Source organism: Pelobates fuscus, chromosome 5, assembly GCF_036172605.1.
Source record: "Pelobates fuscus isolate aPelFus1 chromosome 5, aPelFus1.pri, whole genome shotgun sequence".
Taxonomy (NCBI): Eukaryota; Metazoa; Chordata; class Amphibia; order Anura; family Pelobatidae; genus Pelobates; species Pelobates fuscus.
In genome coordinates, this window is record NC_086321.1 from 42,630,860 (window position 1) to 42,655,135 (window position 24,276).

General features: G+C 43.8%; 1 protein-coding gene across 2 annotated transcripts in view; it reads left to right on the forward strand.

Annotated features, from left to right (window-relative positions):
• Positions 1–23,008, forward strand: part of ZNF366 (zinc finger protein 366) — a 37,086-nt gene extending 14,078 nt beyond the window's left edge. Inside the window, exons 1-5 of one of the 2 annotated variants that reach the window (XM_063456782.1) lie at positions 3,014–3,061; positions 5,270–6,569; positions 18,572–18,763; positions 20,697–20,871; positions 22,128–23,008. In XM_063456782.1, the coding sequence (XP_063312852.1) occupies positions 5,277–6,569; positions 18,572–18,763; positions 20,697–20,871; positions 22,128–22,612 (2,145 nt within the window). In that variant the 5' untranslated portion in view covers positions 3,014–3,061; positions 5,270–5,276 and the 3' untranslated portion in view covers positions 22,613–23,008. Of the gene's footprint in view, positions 1–3,013; positions 3,062–5,269; positions 6,570–18,571; positions 18,764–20,696; positions 20,872–22,127 lie in introns of those variants that run through there. The other variant, XM_063456781.1, reaches the window with a different exon arrangement.
• Positions 23,009–24,276: the final 1,268 nt, after the last annotated feature.

Genomic DNA, 24,276 nt, shown 5'->3' on the forward strand with positions numbered 1-24,276 from the left:
TAGTGGCTGTCAGTGAGACAGTCACTAGAGGCTGGATTAACCCTCAGTGTAAGCATAGCAGTTTAACATTGTGCTAAATTTGGTATTTTATTTCATGTAATTTTATTTGATTAAATTATATTTATTTTTATTTTGATCCTGGCTATTTCTTCCCAAGATACAGAATCCTACATGTTTCAGTGGACCTCCAGTCCAGCCATAGATCGATGGATATGGACAGAGGCATAACTAGAAACCACGGGGCCTCGGTGTGAAAATTGCCCTGAAGGCTCCCCCATACATCTCATTCCCCCCCACCCCTCCAGCCCCTTCATGTGTCGCATGTTTGTATAAAACAATGCTGTATGCCTTCATAACTTACAATTGTCCACTAAAGATGTGGCTTCCAAATCCATCTTCTGATTTTGCCTGGAGTATCTGAGTGACTATTTTTATTCTACAATATCTGGTCTCAAATATAGAGGGTCTATCCCACATTACCTCTGGAAATGCAACTAAATCAGCACCATTAATTGAAGCAGAGCTGTCCCTTTCTGAGAAGGCCCTAACTAGACAGTTAGGTAATCCAGCCTAGATAGCTCCTCACCGATAGTTATTTCCCCTATTAGGTAATTATTTTCTGGGAACCTTACCCAGGCCTTACTGTCCTACATAGTTCTTTTATATAGTTCAGCTACGCAATACCACCAGAGGACTAGACTCACCTTGCTTACTGTGAGACACTGAATCTCATCCAGGCACAGGTAGAATTGATCTAATACTCAAGGGGAGTACGAATACTCATTCGGAAAGAGGTTTGACTACTGGTCATGGTATGTCGCCAGGGGACTCCTGGCTTCTTAACCATTATAGTGGGCTGTAGTTATTATGGTGTCCAGACTGCCCTTTTAAAGTGAATTTAAAATTTCATGCCTATGAATAATTGTTTTGTTGATATTGATTAACTAAATCAGAATAAGATAACAAAAATTAAAAAATAATACCTTTATTAGTTAACAAAAAAGGAAATTTTGCAGGCTTTCGGGACACTACAGGAATACGAAAGAGTTAGGAATACAATACAAACCTGTATTCCTAACGCTTTACTATTCCTGTCCACAGTTATCTAGGTCCACCCCCATGTGTGCCTTAAAAAAAAAGTAATGTTTACTTAAATTTTTCCAGCACCGAGGCTCCCACTGTACTACTCACCTCTGAGCCCCTGCATCGTCACAGAGCCATCGTTGGTCCTATAGTTGCTGTCATACTGAGCTGGACTTAACCTTCCAATGTAAACATGGTTTTCATTGCATGGTTAGGAGGTCAGGACAACTGAACCCAGACCACTTCAACGAGATAAAAAATCGCAAAAATGAAATCACAGCTGACTTGCAGATTTTAGGCCTAAAATGAAACATTTGCTTTTAATTTCTGACCTTTCACATTCTGGTGAATAATGCCTGAAGAAAGTTAAAAAATGATATTAGAAATGTTTAAGTTCAAAGTAGAGACATTTTTACATGCAATTAATAAATTGCATATTTTGTAAAATTTATTTCAAATTAATGAAAAAAAAACGCTAAGAAGTAGCACCAGTAACACAAGCAAACAGAATAAAGTAACACAGCCCGTTACTCTGGAACGACTCTTTGTTTTACAGCTGGCAAAAACGAATAGGAATCCAGGAAACATGAGATGAGCAACAGGAAATGAAAGTTACATTAAGTTCTTTTAAAAGGAAACATTTTAATAAGAATGAAGAATGACGCATATCGGAGATAAAATCTTATCCCACTTAACAAAATACTATAACTATCAAAACGGAATGGAGCCAATGTTAAAAAAAACAAAAAAAAACACCATATATTTATGAAAATGTATTTTGCTAGAAAAGAACACCTACTTTTTCAAGTCAATTTAATATTTCAGTTTTAATATATTATCAATATTTATTTTATTGAGAAGTTTATAATTTCTAACCTCAAACAAGATCAATGTTTACGTTTTTGTTGACTAACCTCCGCTACCCCACTCCTTTGCCCAAGCATACACCCTTTTTTACTTGGCACAGGGCTCAGAAACTCAACTCGATTTACTAAACCCAAGTTGGTAATGAATTTTCTTTGAGTTGAGCTACAGAGTACAATTTAAAAATGGCTTTGGGAGATATTTGCTCATAACCGAGTTGATAATTCTTGGGTTTAGTAAAAATTTGCAGTTTTCTAAAATTCACAGTTTTGTCCCCATGAATGGCCACTTTTTGTATATACTAATCAAAACTCAATATTTAGTTTAAAAAAAAAACACCCAACAATCTTTCCTGTATGCTCACAGTGCTATCCTTTTTACTTCATAATAGATCTCTCTGATAGGACATGGAATAGCACTCCTACCAAATACACAAATGTGAACTGTACTGAGATACAGGTAGACAGATTAGATCATTGTAGGTTTAGAATCTAGACAACCCACATGGTGAGCCTACGGTACTGGCAACAACTTTCAAAGTTGTTGCCAGTAGTTTAGCATAATTCTTTTAGGAACTACAATTGCTGTACAACTCCTTTTGTATATATATATATATATATCCTTCTTTTTGTGGAGCAGAATTTTAAGTTTATAAAATGATGAGAACACATAGACACTGCTAGAAATAGCTCAGTTCTTATTGCTAGGTGTGTTCATTTGCAAATAGGTACAATCCGACCCATAGGCGTGCGCACGGGGTGTGCGGGTGTGCCTGGGCACACCCTAATCCCCGTGCGCTGCACATGGATCGAGGCCGGCAGGGAAGATAAAAATATCTCCCATGCCGGCTCAAGCACAACATATGGGCCCCGAGAGAGGCTCTGAAGAGCTCCATTCCGTTTGGATATGGAGCAAACAGCCTCCAGGCAGCCCTCTCGCGATCGCCGATATTTTCAGAGCGTTGCCGTGGTAACCCGCGGCAATGCTCTGAAACTCCAGCTCTGGCGAGACAAAGGCATGGTCTGTACCCTGCGGAGGTACAGACCACATCACTAGCCCACTGGATCACCAGGGATGACCAGCAGCATGCTCCCTATACCCCCTGCAAAGAAAGGTAATAAGGGGAAAGGGGAGTAAATTTGGTGTAGTTTTTTTTATTTTATCTAAATAATGAAACAATCAAAATTAATTATATAATTATACTACATAAACTATATTATATTACATAAACTATACCCCACCACTTACTCACTACACCCTATATACACACTACACCTACACACACTATACACCTTATATACACCCCCTACACACTATACCCCTATACATAACACTACACCCCCTGCACCTACACACACTATATACACACTACACCTCCTGCACCTACACACTATACCCCTATACATAACACTACAGCCCCTGCACCTACACACACTATATACACACTACACATCCTGCACCTACACACTCTACCCCTATACATAACACTACACCCCCTGCACCTACACACACTATATACACACTACACCCCCTGCACCTACACACTATACCCCTATACATAACACTACACCCCCTGCACCTACACACACTATATACACACTACACACTATACCCCCTATATACACACTACACCCTCTGCACTCACACACTCTATACCCCCTATACACTGCACTCAACTACACAAACTCTATACTCCCTATAAACACACGTATTACACTGCATACACACACACAAAAGCACTACACACTCTATACCCCTATAAACACCTCACCACTGCATTCATACTATGCCGATATACACCTCCTGTGCACCCACTTTACCCCTATGCACACACAACTCCCCTAAATACACACTACACCCCCTATTATTACCACACCAATACACACATGTGCACAACACCTATACGCATACACACAATGCCATCCCCTGCAACTCCTAGATACACGAAATACAGTCCTTACATGCAAACGCAACACACCACTAGGCAGACACACTCTAAAGACCCTATAAACACACACACACACACACACACATATATTATACAGCCCAAAAACACACCTATACACTACAGGCCCCAGCTACATATTATACACCACAAACAGACCCCTTTACACTCTACAGCATAACCGGTCTCCTCTACACACATGCAATCACATAAAAAACATCCAAACACATATAACACCGCAGGGAGCATTCCCACACGTGCAAAACACACGTTAACAATCCTTTTCCACTAATGGGGACACCAGAGACAAGTCACTAGGACTTTTTCTCTATCAGACAGCACTGAATGCTCTGGTGGGGTATCACACTAACATAATAATTAGGAGGGCGGGGGGGTGCTTGTCATTGGTGGCGATATAACGTGCCACATTTCTGGCCCACCCTTCCTAGTGGGCTGCTCTGCCTGGGCTTACTTTTTGTCCCAGTCCAGCCCTGTTCACCGGCCCACAGGCAGGAGAGGACCCGGGGAGCTCTAGCCAGCAGTTCCGCTGGGTTCCTCTTGCGAAGTCGGAGGATTGCCAATAATTGTGCCAATATTTTTGTGAGTGTTCATTTTATTGGCTTTTTATTTACTATCGTTATTAGATGATTGCACTATGATTCTCGTTATATGTTTCTTTTCTATGTGAGGGTCAGTTCCCCTATGAAGTGGTAACTATACTTCACATTCGTGATTGTGGTGCCCTGCACTGTATTTTAACTTTGTGTTTTATACAGTTTTTGGATGTATATTTAGGAGGGATTTTAGAGAGTGTTACCATTATCGGTGGCTTGCCTGCACATTTTCACCTTAACACCCCACTAACCCGTCTTTGGATCTGTCCTCAATATATGAATGAGTAGATATAAAAACAGGTGGAGTCTAAACCACAAGCCGCTACCCAAGACACAAAAGTGAGATTTGCCAATAAGCAACTTGTATTAAGTTCTGCCCTTTTTCTCCGTTTTTGTTTTTTTACTGGAGAGCATAGTTTTTTATGTTTATGTTCTATTTTAACCAGACATGACTGCAGGCAAAGTGAGGTCCACTGCATTGATTATTGTGCAAAGCATGAGGATGTCCAATGTCGTTTCATGTAGTCAAACTCTGTAAAGTCCAGGAGGCGCCTCTAGTGGATGTCTGGAAGAGAGGCACTAGAGGTTGTCTTAAACCTTGTAATGTAAACATTAAGAGGTCAGGCGCTCTGCACCCAGACCAATTTAATGAGATGGAGTGGTCTGAGTGCCCATAATGTCCATTTAAACCTATGACTACAACAATGTGCTATAAAAATTAATGTATCATTATTTATCTAATAAAGATATGTATCTCTTCCAGGTGGACAATGCAGAAAGATTATTTGTGCTTCAACCCAGATGTAAAGAAGCATGTTCTCTATTCCCACTGCCGACAAGTCACGCCATCCGTTGCCAAATACAATAGACTGTCACCATTTGGTGAGGAATACACATCCGACCTGCCACATTACCAATATAATAATTATCCAGACAATTTACACAGTTTCCATGAAGAAATGGAAGGTGGGTCACAGAAAAGAAAGACATTGCCCACAAAAACATCCTGTGGCATTGACACTTCAGATCTTAAAGCTCAAATGAATGTAATGGAAGAAGACAAAAACTTTCTAGCATCTGGCCTTCCATTAATGTATCACCTTCCTCCACATCCAAGTTACAGCTCCAAGATGATTGACTTGTCTAACATTGGAGTTCAGTACTACAGGACAGTGGATAATTTATGGGATAGCCCTGTTAAACAGGAACATATAAGAACAAATGTAATGTGGCCTACTGGATCTGTTTATTTCCACCCTTCTTACCCTTTCTACCAAAAGGTCTACCCCAGTGTGATGTTCCCTTTTCACATGTCTTCACAAAGCATTGATATCAACAAACCATTTGGCATTAGGAGACCAAAGGATGACTCAATGAGTACATCCCATATGGATGGACATGACGACCACAAACAGAACACTGAGAGAGTTGATGTCAACATCCAGATTGATGAAAGTTTTTATGTAGACGTGGGTGATCAGAAACGTTGGAAATGTCCAATGTGTGAGAAGTCATACACATCCAAGTATAATTTGGTAACACATATTTTGGGTCACAGCGGCATTAAACCCCATGCTTGTACACGATGCGGAAAATTGTTTAAGCAACTAAGTCATTTGCATACGCATATGCTTACACACCAGGGCACTCGGCCACATAAGTGTCAGGTATGCCAAAAAGCTTTCACCCAAACCAGCCACCTGAAGAGACATATGATGCAGCACAGTGAGGTGAAGCCCTACAACTGTACAATATGTGGAAGAGGGTTCGCTTACCCAAGTGAACTCAAGGTCCATGAGGCGAAGCATGAGAATGGACGAGAGAATGTTTGCGTGGAATGTGGTCTGGACTTTCCAACATTAGCTCAACTGAAAAGGCATTTAACAGCCCATCAAGGTCCTGTGCAGTACAACTGCAGCGAATGTGATAAGACATTCCAGTACCCAAGCCAACTGCAGAATCATATGATGAAACACAAAGACATCCGTCCATATATTTGTTCTGAGTGTGGCATGGAGTTTGTGCAGCCCCATCATCTCAAACAGCATTCTCTTACGCACAAGGTAAGTGACTCAGTTGGTGTCTGCCGGTCCAGTCAAATGGAACATAAAACATATGCAACTAGTTTATTACCAGTGGTTAATTGTTTTGCATCATGAAAATGGCCAGTAATCACCAATATTGACCAGTTTTTCCATCATAATTGCAACAAGCATGGGGTAATGATCCCTTGGATATTAGTAAAGTAACAAGTGTGTTTTAGATCGCATGCATATTTTTAGTCCTTGTACGAACAAGCTCCAGATTTGGCTGTTGTGCCTCAGTGCTCAGGTTTGTTAATCACATACTGGAAAATATGGCAAAAAAGTGCATGTGTCCCCCTGGGAAATTGTACAGCCCTGAAGAATATATTGGGAGTTTGTAAATAATAATAATAATATGTATTATAATTCATTAATAGGTAACTATGAGGGACAGTGCCTATTCACATTATGGCTCCCTATTTTTAGGATATACTCTTGCTGTTACCCGCCACCACCTTTGAATAGCATACATTCCAGGCACAAAAATGCACAACATACAAAAATTAGCATACGACCTGCGGAAATTATCAGGCAGTTACACATACCCTAAATCCTATTAGCTCCAGCAGCCTACAGCGCCATTAACCTCCTGTGGATGCAGCTCGCTGAGCCTGTAGCCATCATTCCTGACAATGTTCACTGCCCACCTCCTGGGACAGAAGTTGCAAAGTGGGCAAGCTGCACAGTGAATTGTACAAAGGGCGGTTCTGACCATAAAAGGGAGGGCTTGCACCTAAAGAGGGTGGCCAGGCTCATTAACAGCTTGCCCCATCAAGTAGACCATGCATGATGCCCTGCTGAAGCCGTAGTGCCCAGTCCCCTCCTGTATTTTGAAGTCTGCTTGAAGATTTTTAAAATATGGAACAGATCTCCAGGATATATTTTTCCTGGAACAGTACTCCAAAATATGGGACTGTCCCAACAAATTCAGGAATGTTGGCACCCAAAGACTCTGGCTGTAGGTAAAACAGATAAAGTTCCAGCGCTCCATCAAGAAAGAATGTTTTAACCTTTTTATAACTACTGCTACATTGCTACTATTTGTGGAAAAGACCAGAACATTGGTGAGTGTTCACTACTTGTACTAGTACTTCTACAATACTTGAATTTTTACTTTGTGGATTGCACCTGCGCAAGCCTTTAGCTTCTTGCAGACTGCAGCTCCACAGACACAGTGGGACATCTACACTATGTGAACAGTGCAGATTAGGGATGTGCATGGGAAAAATATTCAGTTCTGTTCGGCATTCCGAAATTTGGGACTTCAGCACTTCGGAACTTCAGCATTTCGGCACTTTGGTTCGGCTCGGCACTTCGGAACTTTGGCACTTCAAAACTTCGGCACTTTGGAACTTCAGGACTTCGGGTAAGTGTAGAATTAGGGTTAGGGTAGGGTTAGGGGTAAGGTTAGGGGGTAGGGTTAGGGTTTGAGGTAGGAAAAGGGTTAGGTTAGGGGTAGGGTTAGGTTAGGGGTAGGGTTAGGGTAGGGGTAGGGTTAGGGGTAGGGTAAGGTTAGGGTTATGGTAGGGTTAGGGTAGGGTTAAAGTAGGGTTATGGTAGGGTTAGGGTAAGGTGAGGGGTAGGGTTAGGTGTAGGGGTTACAATTAAACAAATCATTGATTTGCACCACATTCCATGAATCAGGATACAAGATGATTTCCCATTGATACAAAACGCCAGAAAAGCTGGCCGCTATGACGAACAACTGTGACCTATTTCTATACCATATATGGTGGACATGTCAACTCATCAGACCCTTCTGGGAGGCAATACATAATGTCCTTTCGTCCATTACGGATGCAAACCTACAACTCACATCGGAAACATATCTGCTAACCACATTCCCATTACGCAGTTTTAAAAAAGCAGTCATCCCTCATCTGCTCAACGCGGCACGCAGCCTTATTCCATGTCACTGGAAATGAACTACGACCCCAATGCTAAGGGAATGGATAAACAGGGTAGAGGACATCAGATACATTGAAGAGATTATTCTCTCTGCGGCAGGACACACACACACCTACCATGACACCTGGTACCACTGACTCAGCTGGTTGTCTTCTGCTACTAGCACGAGAAATCCATAGCCGTCGGAGGAGAACATGTGGCTACCTATACCACCCAAATGCAGGAGCGGGTCCCTGACAACACAATAATTGTATAGACAATCCATCATGGAACCATAGGCGCTACGTCAGGACCTTCATCAAATTAGAAAGACATTGTCTTGATAGAGGCCGGGGGATGTTGGGCCTGGCCTGGGGGGAGTTGGGGGAAGCGGGATCAGGACTGTAGTCTAATCCCTCCACCTTCCCTACCCCTCGCTCAGGACCGGTGCTAGGATTTTTAGTTGCACAGGCGAAGATGCATTTTGGTGCCCCCCACCCTCGTTTAAAATAAGTTTCATACAAACACAGAAATAATCATACAGAGACATACATGCATACAGAGACATGCCGGCATATAAACACATACATACAGAGGCATACCGTCATACAGACACATACATACATACATAGATACATAGACATACAGAAACATACATACAGAGACATCCAGGCATACAGACACATACATACATACAGGCATACAAAGACATACACGCATACAGAGACATACCGTCATACAGACACATACATATATACAGGTATACAGAGACATACAGGCATACAGACACATACATTTGTACATACAGAGACATACAGGCATACAGAAACATACAGACACATACATTTTGTACAGAGACATAGAGGCATACAGAGACATACAGGCATACAGAGACATATAGGCATACAGAAACATACATACAAAGACATACAGGCATACAGAGACCTACATACAGAGACATACATACATACAGAGACATACACAATTACATACTTACATCAGTGGATGCATGCTGTCTGGCTCCTTGGAGTCCTGTCCTGCAGCCCAGCCCCATCACAGGGCGCCAGCCGCGCTGTGTGGTACACAGGGAGCAGGGATATGATGTCATTCATATCCTTGCCCCCTCCACACAGCCTGCGGCAGACACCAGGGTAGGTGCAGTGGCGTACACATGACCCATGGGGCCCCAGTGCGCAAATTGATCCGTGCCCCCCCCCCTCTCGCACTTACTCTGCGCGGGCCGGGGCCGCAACACATGGCGGCGGGCACCTGGTCGCAGGGGTTGCAGGGCTGTGACCCCTGCGACCGCGGTATGTACGCCAGTGCATGCAGATGCACACACACTTAAAGGACCACTACAGACACCCAGATCACATCAGCTCAATGAAGTGGTCTGGGTGTCAGGTCCCTCTAGTTTTAACCCTGAAGCTGAAAACATAGCAGTTTCAGAGAAACTGCTATGTTTCACCGAGGGTTAATCCAGCCTCTAGTGGATGTCTCACTGTCAGCCGCTCGAGGAGCTTCCGCTATTCTAAAACACTGAACGTCCATAGGAAAGCATGGAGTAATGCTTTCCTATGGGCGGTTTGAATGCGTGCGCGGCAAGAGCATTCGGAGCTGAGAGGCGGAGGGATCCCCAGCGCCAAGGGAGTCCGGCGCTAGAGAAAGGTAAGTGCTGAAGACACACACACACACACACTCTCATGCACAGATGCATACACACCAGCTAACAGACACACACATTTACTGACAGACACACTCAGCGACAGACATACATACACATTCACTTACAAAACATACACTCTCACTGACAAACATACACTCACTAACAGACATCCAACAGACTCACTAATACACACACAAACGCACTCAGTAAGAGACACACAGTAACACACTCACTGACACTCACTAGCAGACACACACACTGACACTCACTAGCAGACACACACACTGACACTAGCAGACACACACACTGACACTCACTAGCAGACACACACACTGACACTCACTAGCAGACACACACACTGACACTAGCAGACAAACTCACTGACACTCACTAGCAGACACACACACTGACACTCACTAGCAGACACTCATTGACACTCACTGACACTCACTAGCAGACACACACACACTGACATTCACTAGCAGACACACACACTGACACTCACTAGCAGACACACACACACTGACACTCACTAGCAGACACACACACTGACACTCACTAGCAGACACACACACACTGACACTCACTAGCAGACACACACACACTGACACTCACTAGCAGACACACACACACACTAACACGTGTTTTTTTTTTTTAATTTAATCCCCCAGCCTCCTTACTTTTTGGAGTGCTGAAGGGATTCCCTGAGGTCCACTGACGTCATCTTCCGGCTGCGGTATCAGTATGCGCGCGCGAGGGAGCTAAAGAAAGAGGAAGCACACATGGGAGAGTGCTCCTTCGCGCGCCCGCAGAACCGGGCGCTCGGCCACGCTACAATAGGTCGTCGGTTGGAGGGGAGCGCAGTGCGCTTCCCGCCTTCCGGTCAGCCTGATTTTGCGCCCCCAGGGCCGGTGCGCCCTAAGGCGGCCACCTGGGCCGCCTTATGGTAGTGCCGGCCCTGCCCTCGCTTAAAATTTTTCAGCCTTGACCTACTCCTTCCATTCCTCTCCTTCATCCTTCTTTTCCTTCCCTCTTACCTGAACCTGTGCAACCCTTCTTCCATCTTTCTTTCCCCTTCTCCCTCCTACATTGCGTTCGTATTTTTCTTTCCACCTTATCCACCATCTTCTTCGTGTTTAAAATATGTCACATATTCACACAGAGGCGTCCACATACACTTTAACTCTCCTAAATGTAAGAGGAAACCCGATTACCACTACACCCACGCGCGCACCTGGGACTGCCTACGAGCAAAGTGTATGACATCCTATCCTAGCCTCACTAGGGCTCGGCCATCGGTGCTAAATGTTTCACATAGTAGACGACCGGTCTTGACAAGTACCTATAGTACCTCTCAACAACTGGTGCTTAGGCTTTGTGACACGGTAATCAGCTTAGTCTTTTCGAGCAATACTGCGCTGTCTCATGGATGCTACACTCTACTGGCACAAATGTCTGCCGCACTATCACTAAATTACCCATGAGTAGCTAGGCCTAGCCTTACTATGCTACCTCTGCTATTTTACCTCAGTCTTGTTTGTTTGGCAGCAACAGGCCGCATGTTATTATGCATGTCTTTCTTGGATGATGGTGTAGTATTTCTGTTTACTTTCCTTTTTGACACTCATGCATTCTCAGATACATTGCATTTTTTTTTACACTGTATGTAATTCTCAATCTAATAAACTTTGAATGACAAAAAAAAATAGCAATAAAAAAAAAATAGCAATAAAAAAAAAAATTACAAAATTATTTTTAATAATATTACATTATTTGAAAAGCTATATTAAATCAAGGCCATAGTTATGGCACTAGTTATGGTAGAGGAAGGTCCCCTGTCACTTTCTCCTTTCAAATAGTTATAGTTAAGGCAGTTTGCATAAGTCTCTGCTGCAAAGTAACGCCCTGGGAGGAAGGAAGGTAGATATACTTACCTGAATTTCTTGCTCCTCATTGCAGCCATCTTCTTTATCCAGGTCTTCATCTGCTGTCAGCTTCATCTGCCAGGAGCAACACATCACTATAGTATCTCGTACACATGTGTCATGTGGTGCTATAGGTTTGTCCTTTTTATGTGCTAGACCAGGGGTTCCCAACCTGTGGTAGGCGAACCCCCGGGGGTACAATCCACTCCCCCGGGGATATGCATGAAGAAATTTGTAATGGCAGCCCTACCAGTGCAACTGCACTGGACAGGCTGGGAACCACAAGTCCATCAAATGGCTCATGCACTTAGGGTTACCTGTTGGACATATACATGAGGGGCCAGGTCGTGCATTGTGGAGCTTTAATAGAGTGACCGGGCCCATTCTAAGCAGGAAATTTTTTTTGGAGAGGAACAGCGCTGATCACAGGGGAGAATAGAGCTGCACACCTGAGGGGAAGGGTTATTATCTCCCATTCTAAGCAGCTTAGAAAGCTGGGGAAAAGGGTGAGCCTGTCACTTCCTCCCTGCTGACACAACCTGAGCCGCGCAGGTGGAGGGGGCCCACGAGCTGCGAGGGGAGGAGGGGTGAACTGGGAGAGGGACAAGCAATGCAACTGCCAACAACTCCGGATCCCTGTCCCCGCTGCGCCTCCTCATGCTGCGCCGCCTGAGCGCTTTAGCAAGCCCCAGGCGGCGCAGCACTGCTGCATGGAGGGCGGCCGGGTTTATGACCGGCAGGAGGGAAGCGCAGAGCGCTCCCTCCTGCCGGTCTCTCCATGTAGCGTGGCCGGGTGGCGCGGAACGCGGGACAGGAACCTTTGTTTCCTGTACCCGGCCGCCGGCGGAATGACAGGAAGTGCTCACTCAGTGAGCATTTCCTGTCAGTCCGCCGGTGGCCGGGTACAGGAAACAAAGGTTCCTGTCCCGCGTTCCGCGCCGCCCGGCCACGCTACATGGGCAGGAGGGAAGGGTAAGGACCACTAAGGGGGGGAAGGGGGGAGGTTTAAGGACCATTAAGGGGGGGGGGGTTAAGGACCACTAAGGGAGGGGGGTATAGACCACTAGGGGAGGGGCGGGGTATAAGGACCACTAGGGGAGGGGGGGGGGTATAAGGACCACTAGGGGAGGGATGGGTGGGATAAGGACCACTATGGGAGGGGGGGGATAAGGAGCACTATGGGAGGGGGGGGGATAAGGAGCACTATGGGAGGGGGGGATAAGGAGCACTATGGGAGGGGGGGATAAGGAGCACTATGGGAGGGAGGGGGATAAGGACCACTATGGAAGGGAGGGGGGGATAAGGACCACTATGGGAGGGAGGGGGGGATAAGGACCACTATGGGAGGGAGGGGGGGTAAGGACCACTATGGGAGGGGGGAGGGGTAAGGACACTATGGGAGATTGGGGGGGATAAGGACCACTAGGGGAGGGGGGATAAGGACCACTAGGGGAGGGGGGGATAAGGACCACTAGGGGAGGGGGGTATAAGGACCACTAAGGGAGTGGGGGTATAGACCACTAGGGGAGGGGGGGTATAAAGACCACTAGGGGAGGGGGGATAAGGACCACTAGGGGAGGGGGGATAAGGACCACTAAGGGGGGGAAGGACCACCAAAGGGGGGTAAGGAGGGAGGACTACTAAGGAGAGGGGAGGAGGGTGATTACCACTAAGGGGGTGGGGGGAGTAGGGGAAGGTCTACTAAGGGGTTTGGGAGAGGGAGGACCACTAAGGATTTTGGGAGAGGGAGGACCACTAAGGGGGGAGGGGGGAGTGAGAAGACCACCAAGGGGGACTGCAGAGGGACAGGGGGCCAAGGGAGAGCATTAAGTGACAGAAGGGGAGAACACGGAGGGACAGAAGGGAAGTGGAAATCAATAATTGAGGGGAGAGCACTATGATTTTTTTTTTTAAAAAGAAAGCTGTTCCCATCTCAGTCCCTATCCTATCCCACAAACCCTCTCTTTTACACTAAACATACAATGCATTCCTACTCACACACAGACACACCCGAAACACACAATTCATCCCTTACGTTCTCTTACATACCGTATATACTCGAGTATAAGATGAGTTTTTCAGCACATTTTTTGTGCTGAAAAACTCCCACTCGTCTTATACTCGAGTCAATTGTCTGTATTATGGCAATTTACATTCCCATAATACAGACAAGGACCGGGGGTTGGCAGGAAGCTGTAACTTACTTTCACAGCAGCTCCTGTCAGCTCCCTTCTCTCTCCTCCGGTCCGTGCAGCTCCCAGGTCAACTCCGTCTGCAAGTCTCGCGAGAGCCGCGGGGTCAGAGCATTGCCACGGGTTACCATGGCAACGCTCAGCGCGGCCGCGAGACTTGCAGAGGCAGCTGCATGGACCGGAGGAGAGAGAAGGGAGCTGACAGGAGCTGCTTTGAAGGTAAGTTACAGCTTCCTGCCAGCCCCCCTCCTACAGCCCATCCACTGGACCACCAGGGAGTGAGAGCCCCCCTCCCTGGCCAGCTAACAAGCAGGGAGAGGGGGCCGGAAAAATATATATATATTAATAATACAAAAATAGTAATAAAATAAAAAAATATATAAGAAAAAAAAATTATATTAAAATAATAATTAAATAATAATAAAAAAATGCCCACCCCCCACCAATGCTCTCCATCACACACACACACACTGCACTCATACACTCACACTGCACTCATAAACACACACTGAACTCATATACACACACACTGCACTCATACATCCACACACTGCACTCATACACACACTGGATTCATACACAAGCTACATTCATACACACACTGCACTCATATACACACACTGCACTCATACACACACTGCACTCATACACACACTGCACTCATACACACACACTGCATTCATACACACTGCACTCATACACACACTGCACTCATACACACACTGCACTCATACACACACTGCACTCATACACACACACTGCACTCATACACACACACTGCATTCATACACACTGCACTCATACACACACTGCATACACACACAGTGCATACACACACACACTGCACTGCATTCATACACACACTGCATTCATATACACACTGCACTCATACACACACTGCATTCATACACACACTGCATTCATACACACACACACTGCATTCATACACACACACACACTGTAAATAAATATTCAATTAATATATTTTTTTTAGGATCTAATTTTATTTAGAAATTTACCAGTAGCTGCTGCATTTCCCACCCTAGTCTTATACTCGAGTCAATAAGTTTTCCCAGTTTTTTGGGGTAAAATTAGGGGCCTCGGCTTATATTTGGGTCGGCTTATACTCGAGTATATACGGTAATTAATGCACCCCTTACAGACACACACTGCATTCAATTACATACACAGAAACAAACCTTGCACCCCTTACACACACACACACACACACACACACACAGAAACATACAATGCATTCCTTACACGCAAACACACACTACATCCCCTATAAACACACTACATCCCTTACACAAATTGCACACATAAAACATCCCCAACTCATGGATGGGCCATGTAGGTGGATTTATGGGTGGGCATTGTAGGCGTATGCCCCCTGGGGGCCCAGACCTTGAGCTGTGTAAGGGGCCCTAAAAAATGGAGCTGCTTCCTGTTCGTTAATTGTTGTGAGCACTGTTAAAAACAGTCTCCAGAGAGCCTCTTCTACACCAGACCTGTGGGGCCAGACTGAGCCCATCATCAGCCTCTTGTCCTCATCTGGTGGTAAGTAGGCAATCCAATATATTATTAGTGGCACTAATCTCTAATTTACCTCACATTAAATGGATACTATAGTCACCAGAAGCACTACAGCATAATGTAGTGGTTCTGGTGTCTATAGCCTGTGCCTGTAGGCTTTTTAATGTAAACACACTGTCTTTTCAGATAAGACACTTTGTGAAGACTGGCGTTGGTCCATATGGCATAGCATATGGGCGGGGCATTGTGATGTCACATGGTGGGCTGGACATATGGGGGGGCGGCAAATTTTTTTTTGCCTAGGGCGGCAAAAATCCTTGCACCGGCCCTGTGTCTGTGTATGTGTCAGTGTTGCCATCTGTATGTTTGTGTATGTGTACGTCTCAGTGTGTATCTGTATGTCTATATGTCTGTATCTCTGTGTATCTATATGTGTTGGTACCTGTATGTCAGTGTATCTGTCGGGATCCCGCGGGCGGCTGCGAGGGGAGGCTGCACTCCGCTCGCAGTACTCACCCTCCAGCCGTCCGCGGTCCCCTCCTCCTCGTGGGCTAGGCGAGCGGCATCCTACCAGCCTCGGATGCCGCCCGCGTCTTCCTCCACGTCCCCCAGCGGCAGCATGCATGACGCTGCACGCTGGGAGACCGCCCAATATATTACACGCAGGGGTCAGTCACCTGACCCGGCGTTAAAGGCACAGTGCCTCAATCACAGTGGGAGGTTTAGATATCTCCCATGTGTGATTGTTAATTCTGATTGGAAATTATCCAATCAGAATTAACCTGATGGTTTAAATACTTACCTTTCCTGTTCCTCCCTGCCCTGTTGTGGTCTTTGCTTGCTAGTATTGCTCAGGGGTCAAGTCCTGGGGAATAAAGTGTGGGAACTCTCCCAAGATTCCTTCTCCCCCCCAAAAAATTAAAATAAAATACACTTGTGTATTCGTGTATATACACACACAGAGACACACATATACATATAAGCCTGCACACACACACTCAGACACACGCACATACACACACACATACATTCACAGAGACACACACACACATTCATTCACAGACACATACACTCAGACACACACACACAGACACACACACTCACAGAACACATACATACACTCAGACACACACACTTACAGACACACATACTCAGACACATACACTCACAGACACATGCACATACACTCACAGACACTCAGACACACACATATTCACAGACACACACACATTCACAGACACACACACATTCACAGACACGTTCACAGACACACACATGCATTCACATACATTCACAGACACACACACACACATTCACAGACACACCCACACATTCACAGACACACACACTTACATTCAGTCACACACACATACATTCACAGTCACAGACACACACATACATTCAGACACACACAAACATTCACAGACACACACAAACATTCACAGACGCACACATACATTCACAGTCACAGACACACACTTATTTATAAATATTTCTTAACCTTACTGTACTACCCTATTGTGTGTCTATATACTTTCCTTCAGGACGGAACACACATTCCACATAGGGGTGGGTCGCCTAAACGGACCCAGAAGCGATCCACACTGGAGCTAGGTGTTATAGCTCCCTGTTTGTGAGTGTTTTATCTATAAACTCCACTTTATTATCATTATCTTTTTATCTATAAGCTGCACTATGTGGTATTATTTATGTCTGTTTTAGGTCTGAGAAATTGTAACTCTATAAAAACACCATAACTACTGTTGTTAAGGTGAACCTTTCGTATTTAAAAGCGCTACACTTCTGAACTTTTTATATAGTGTGTATCTGTATGTCTATGTATCTGTATGTGTGAATGTGTATCTATATGTGTCAGTGTGTGTATCTGGTGAGGGCTCGAGGGAGATAACTAGGAAGGAATGCAGAGATAGGTGAATGGCTAAGGAGAGATAAGTTAAGGGCTGGGGAGAGATAGGTGGAGGGCTAGGGAGAGATTGATGAAGGGGTGAACCAGGGAAATATAACTGTGGGGCTAAGGAGTAATAGCAGGGGGCTACGGAGTAATCACAGGGGCCTAGGGAGTGACAACTGGGGTTTATAAAACTGTAGGTGATATACAGTTCCTGTGATGCACAGCCTACTCATAGCATCATGGAACTTGCTCTTTACATATCAGGGAGTAACCGTCGAAAAAATAGTGAACTACAGTTCCTACAATGCTCAGATAGCATGGGGATTGCACTTCACAATTTTGCTGTAAAACTGCACACACGAGAACTATGACAGTGCACACTTACTGGCATTATACACACAGAAACACAAACATATACACTTATTGGCATTGCATAAACACAGGAATACCAGCATGTACACCTACTGACATTATACACACACAGGGACACTTACACACACTTACTGACATTATACACACAGAGAAACACTGACATACACACATACTGACATTGTACGCAGACAGGAATACTGACATAGACACATACTGACATTGTAAACACACAGAAACACTGAAATACATACTTATTTATATTGAATAAACACAAGAACTCTAACATGCACAAAGACTGACATTGTACACACAGGAACAAAAACATGCACATATAATTAAATGGCAGAAAACACAGACATATACACAATAGTCACTCCTAAGTTTGGCACAGGGCGCTTGAAGGCCTCGATCCCTGATAATATTCCCCATGTTGTTCAAATACTTGTGTCAGAGCAAATTGGTAAATGGTTTGTTTTCATTAACTTATACAGGGTGTGAAAGAGCACAAGTGTGGGATATGTGGACGTGAGTTCACCCTTCTGGCAAACATGAAGAGACATGTCCTAATCCATACGAACATTCGGGCTTATCAGTGCCATCTATGCTACAAAAGTTTTGTCCAGAAGCAGACTCTGAAAGCACATATGATTGTCCATTCAGACATCAAGCCATTTAAATGCAAGGTAAGAACTGTGTTTACTGCATGCATGTCCCAGAATCCCCTGGTGTCTCTATTTAATTGCCTATAGGCGAACTTGCAGACTTCTCATGAGACCCCCATCCCCTTGGACCTGTCCCCTCCCTACCCCTTTGCCCTAAATCCCTTCTTTACCGTTTATGTTTCTTTTTTCTGAACACTGAAATGAAGTGGCTTGCAGTAGTCAGGTTTTCACCCTCCATATTGTGTTCCCAAACCTTATTTTAATGCCTGTTAGAAGTGCTGTGTTTCTGATCATCCAGGGCCTATTGTCGGGGAGTGGAATATTTTTTTGAGAGTTATTACGTTTGTATTCTTTCTGCAGCTGAGAGAAATTTAGTGTCAACTGGAACACAAATGATTCCCCTTTCTTTTTAACTTCTTAAAGACAACATGTTGCACTTTGCTGTAATCCCACTTGGGTTGTTAGCTTTAACACTAGTGACTTACGAAAAACAAATTCCAGGAGCAGACACCACCAATATTAGTCCGTTTGTCTGGTAAATATTAAAAGTCAAACATTTGGAATTTTGCTACATTGCTTTCATCTTCAAATAATAAAAGAGAACAAATTAAATGTGTTTTGACTTTGACGTACCCCCTGCCAACATGGCAACAAACTCAAAGGGATCTCGGAGGTGTTGGCTTTCTTGGACCACATTCAGCAGGATTAAGGCATTGACCAGATAGCAGCTTTTCTGGCATACGGCTCCTCCTCGGGAGAAGGAAGGATATCACTGCAGAAACTGCCTTCATAACAATACTTTCCATCTCCCTAGGGAATGCTCTGCAATTAGATTTCATCTTGCTTTCTCTTGTACTTTTCGAGGCTTCCTGTTTTCTCACGGTCCTTTTGGACACTTTACAGTCATTCTCATTTTCTCTTTCTGCTTCTCGAAGGGAAGAAACACCCTCCTTGTATAAAAGGATATGAGAGAAGAGAGCACAGCAGTGGTCCTTTGAAGCGCGGTTTAAATTTCCCTGCCTGCTTCTTAAAACAAATAACAAAACAAAAAAGAAGAAAAAAAGCCCTTAGACTTCTGTGGCGTAGCAGATCTATTAATACACAAACATTATGAGACCACAGGTGACATGTTAAAGGGAAATGGCCATCATTTATTATCACTTAAAATAAAATATCACATATATTACAACTGCAGTGTGTACTCATTTGAGATGTTTACATATACGTGAATGCCTCCTTTCAGCGAATCTCCAGGCTCCTTACCCTTGCTTTGTGGGTGGCAGCCATCTTTAGGTCCTCTTTGGTCAGTAGCCATATTTGTTCTGCTAATTACCAAAACATCAAAAGTCTCCCTGGTTGCTGCTGTAAAGAAATACATACAAGTACTTTTTATGGTATATTGAATTATTTATACGCTTACAAACATAAATCAGCTAAATTTATGATATATTTATATTGAGGACAATAGAATGGAAATGCTCGAATATATCTGCCCCCTAAATTCTATCCCGCTCAGCTGTACGAAAATAATATCAGCACAACAACATAATCTACCTAATCTACCTAATGAAATGGTAAAAAGTATCGATGTTTCGACACATGCAGTGAGTGTTGTATTGGCCATCAATGCTATTAGATATTTGAGTGACGGATGTTAAATCTGAGCAGAAGTGCCTAAGTGTCTGGGGATGGAATCCCATAAGATTCATAGCAGGTCAGTAGCGAGGTGACAAGTTAAGGGTGGGATTAAACGGAGGTCTATCCGACCCTTTGCTGCATAGTGCATTAACTACTATATATTCGCTATATGCCTCTGACACACAAATGGTTAAGCTGTTGAGAAATATTTTATAGTTGCATTTCTGCTCTGAATTATTTTCCTCCTACAGCAAAAATCTATGAAAATGAACGATAATAGGTGTTTAATAAGTGGCCATATGTTTTCTTTTTCCAGCTCTGTGGGAAGGAATTCAACCGAATGCACAATTTAATGGGTCATATGCACCTGCACTCCGACAGCAAGCCCTTCAAGTGTGTCTATTGTCCCAGTAAGTTCACCTTGAAAGGTAATCTCACCAGACATTTGAAGGTCAAGCACGGAGTTATGGAAAGAGGATATCACTCTCGAGGTAAGTGTTGTTGCCTGTAAGAAGTATTTACTTTTATCTAAATGTCTCCATTAACAAGCAATAGGTATATTATTACTATGCCAGCTTAGAGTTTTCAAAGCATATGATCACTGGCAACCGCATTCCTCACACCCAGACCCCATCTCTTCTAATTCGATATTCCTCCCCTTATATTTAAAAAATATTTGAACCGTCCCTCTGTTTCCTTTTGGGCTGAGGAAGAATGACATTGGATGGTTTTACTGAGAGGGCTTGGACACCTGCTTTGCAGCGCACCATTGCAGTCTTCCAGTGCATGGAGTAATGGTAGAGTCTAAGGATATTGCCAATTATTGGGTCTTTTAATGGGATTGCAAGAAAGCACTGCAATTGAGATCTGTGCATAGAGGTCAATACAAACACACAAATTTTTTTCAAAATGTTAAAAACAAGCCCATATTCATACAAAGTGCCAATAGAGAACTGAACAGGGTACAGTAAGGACAAGTTGCCTGATATTGCTCAGACCTGGTCATTTTAATGTATATAAACATTTCTCTATGCCAGGTATAGGCAAACTTCGGCATTCCAGATGTTGTGGGCTACATCCCCCATAATGCTCTTACAAAGTGCTGGCAAAGCATCATGGGAGGTGTAGTCCAAAACATCTGGAGTACCGAAGGTTGCCTATGCCTGCTCTATGCAGTGCTCACTTTTAGTGCTGCATATAGCTCATCTGTCAGTCTGGGGCAACTAAGTATAGCCACAGGATTCAATTAATACCTGGGACTACCTGGTACAAGCAGAGATTTAACCCTGTTCACAATCTGCAGGACTTTGAATGCCATCCTAACGGGGTTAAAGCCCACTAATGGAACATCCTAACATTGTGAAGGCGTTATCATTACTTATTGTAGTTATTTTGCAAAAAAAACTATGCTGAATTAAAGCGACTATCTAAGCATTATAGCAACTATATCTCATGAGTAAATAGGCTGTGGGTGCTGTCACATGTTTGTCTGTATACAGTTTGGGAGCAATATGGTATAAACAGGGCAGTTTTACAACCTTTAAAATATATATTTTTAAAATATGTTTATATCTGAGAAAAGTACAATAACTGTGCTTACATGAACTTAGTATGTCAATGTAATGTTATTTTTTAATTATTATGTGTATATTTTGTAAGACAATGTTTAAATGTTTGTGAAAGGTAATTAAGGTAATTTATCAGTGTCACAGTAAATCCCAAAAATGCCCTTTGACTTTAAATTTAGGTTTGGGGAGAGGAAGGACAGGACTATCCCACTCTATTGTACTACGCAGCACGGAACAGAAAGAACCCTTTGACCTCTCTAATAAAAGAAGATTAAAGAAAACGCCATGCCAATCCGATGGGGAGAGCATAAAGGAAAACTCATCTCAGGATGAGGAAGATGAGGGATGCCACAGTCTAGGACTATATGAACAAGACATGCAATATGGGGCAAAACATCAGGTGGACAAACCTCCATCAGTGGTGAGAGAAGCATTCAAGAGGAAGCAGGAAGATAGGCTACACAGTGAAAGAGTGGAAGACAGGACCAGTACAAACCACAAAGAGGAAGAAAAAGACAAGAACCTGATCACACAAGAGGGAAATTTTGGGAAGACTGTTCCTGATTACCTGTTTTTCAAGAACAGAAACACAAGCTTAAAAGAACTCAATAAAAAGAAAATGAGATGGACTAATGAGAAGATGGCCACGAAAACACAAATTTAAAGCTTAGAGAACCATAAAACTAATCTAGCCACAAATAAATCCTGTTTATTAAATGACAACAAAATGTAACGAAAATACAGAACTCCTTCTGTGTAATGTGTTTGTAGGGGATGTATTTAGTTGAAGGAACTCAACAAACTCAAAGACCGAATTCAATTCACCCAGTGGGTCCAACTCCAATAGCTCGTGGGACTTCTGGGATCCCTCCTGAAATGATATTTTGGGTATAAACTTTCTTTGGAAATAATACAAAGCTTGCAAAATGCTTTACATTTAACAGTCTGCTTCAAGAGTTTACAACCCGTTATATTTTCTTGACTGTACGAATGCTGTACGAATCTAAATGTAAAGTGGGGGAACATACCAACAGAACCTTACCTGTGACCCCATTTATAATAAAGAAGATTTGTCATTTTATTTCTCATTACAAAAACATTTTTTACATTCTGTTTATATGCTGCATTTTTTGATCTTGTCAAGTGTGTCTTGGTTTAAATTCATATTGTGTGAATGAGTCTTTCCTTGTGGCATTATCACAATGAACCTCCCAGCACCATTTTCTTATATCTGACTGATTGATGAAAGGAGCACTATAGCATGAGGAATACAAATCAATATTCCTAATGCTATTGTGCCCTATTTCAAGGTTTGTTTTAGGTCCTCTCTCCCCCATTTCCAGTGAAAATGTTTTTACTTTACTTAAAGATTTTTACTCCAGTGTCGAGACTCTCTAGACACTGCCAGCTGACCCACCTCCCATGACGTCATCCCACTCGTGAGTTAATAGCCAATCCAATGAGCCACATAAAGGAGCATTGTAAGCTGAGGCCCATGTATGGCGAGCACTGCACACATCCACATTGGGATAGCTTCACATAGGAAAACCGTGTGTCTGTATGTATGTCTGTGTATCTGTCAGGGCTGTCTTTAAAAGGGGGCAAAAGGGTCAGCTGCCGTGGGCCCAGTTACTCCTGGGGGCCCCAAAGTAAGTAGATGTAATCAGGGGCCCCCAACCCTTTAAGATTACTCCGGACTGGGCCCCTTTCATGTTGCCTGCTGGGAGGAAGTGAGGGTAGATCACGTCCTCCCAAGTAACAGAATGCCGCTTGGGAGGTGGAGGAGGCATACACAGGAGGAGGGGAGAGACTGAGGAAGCCAGACTCCCATCAGCCTTGGCCATCCAGCTCCCACTGGACCCCAGGGAAGCCAGCCTTCTGTACCCAAAAGGTAAAGAGACAGGAGGAGACAGGGTGGCTAAAATATGATGTAAATTGATATATGTGTGTATACTTGGGTCTGAGTCAGTGCATCTGGCTATATGTGTGTGTTTATCTAGCTATATGTGTGTGGTTTTTTTTTCTGGCTATGTGTGTATGTATCTGGCTGTGTGTATGTCAGTGTGTATATATGTGTCAGGGACCAGGAACCAGACAGAGACAGAACTAGATGCAAAAACACCTTTATTAATAAATAACAAATAAAGAAATAACCAAAAGCAAAGTCCAGGAATCAAGCAGGGGTCAGACACCAGAGTGGGTAGTCAGACAAGCCAGGATCAGGAGCACAGAGAGCAGCGGAGTCAGGAACAAAGCCAGAGTCAGGAATCAGGAATCAGGAATCAGGAACAAACAGGAAACACAGGAACAAGGAGACTTCTGGGGGAA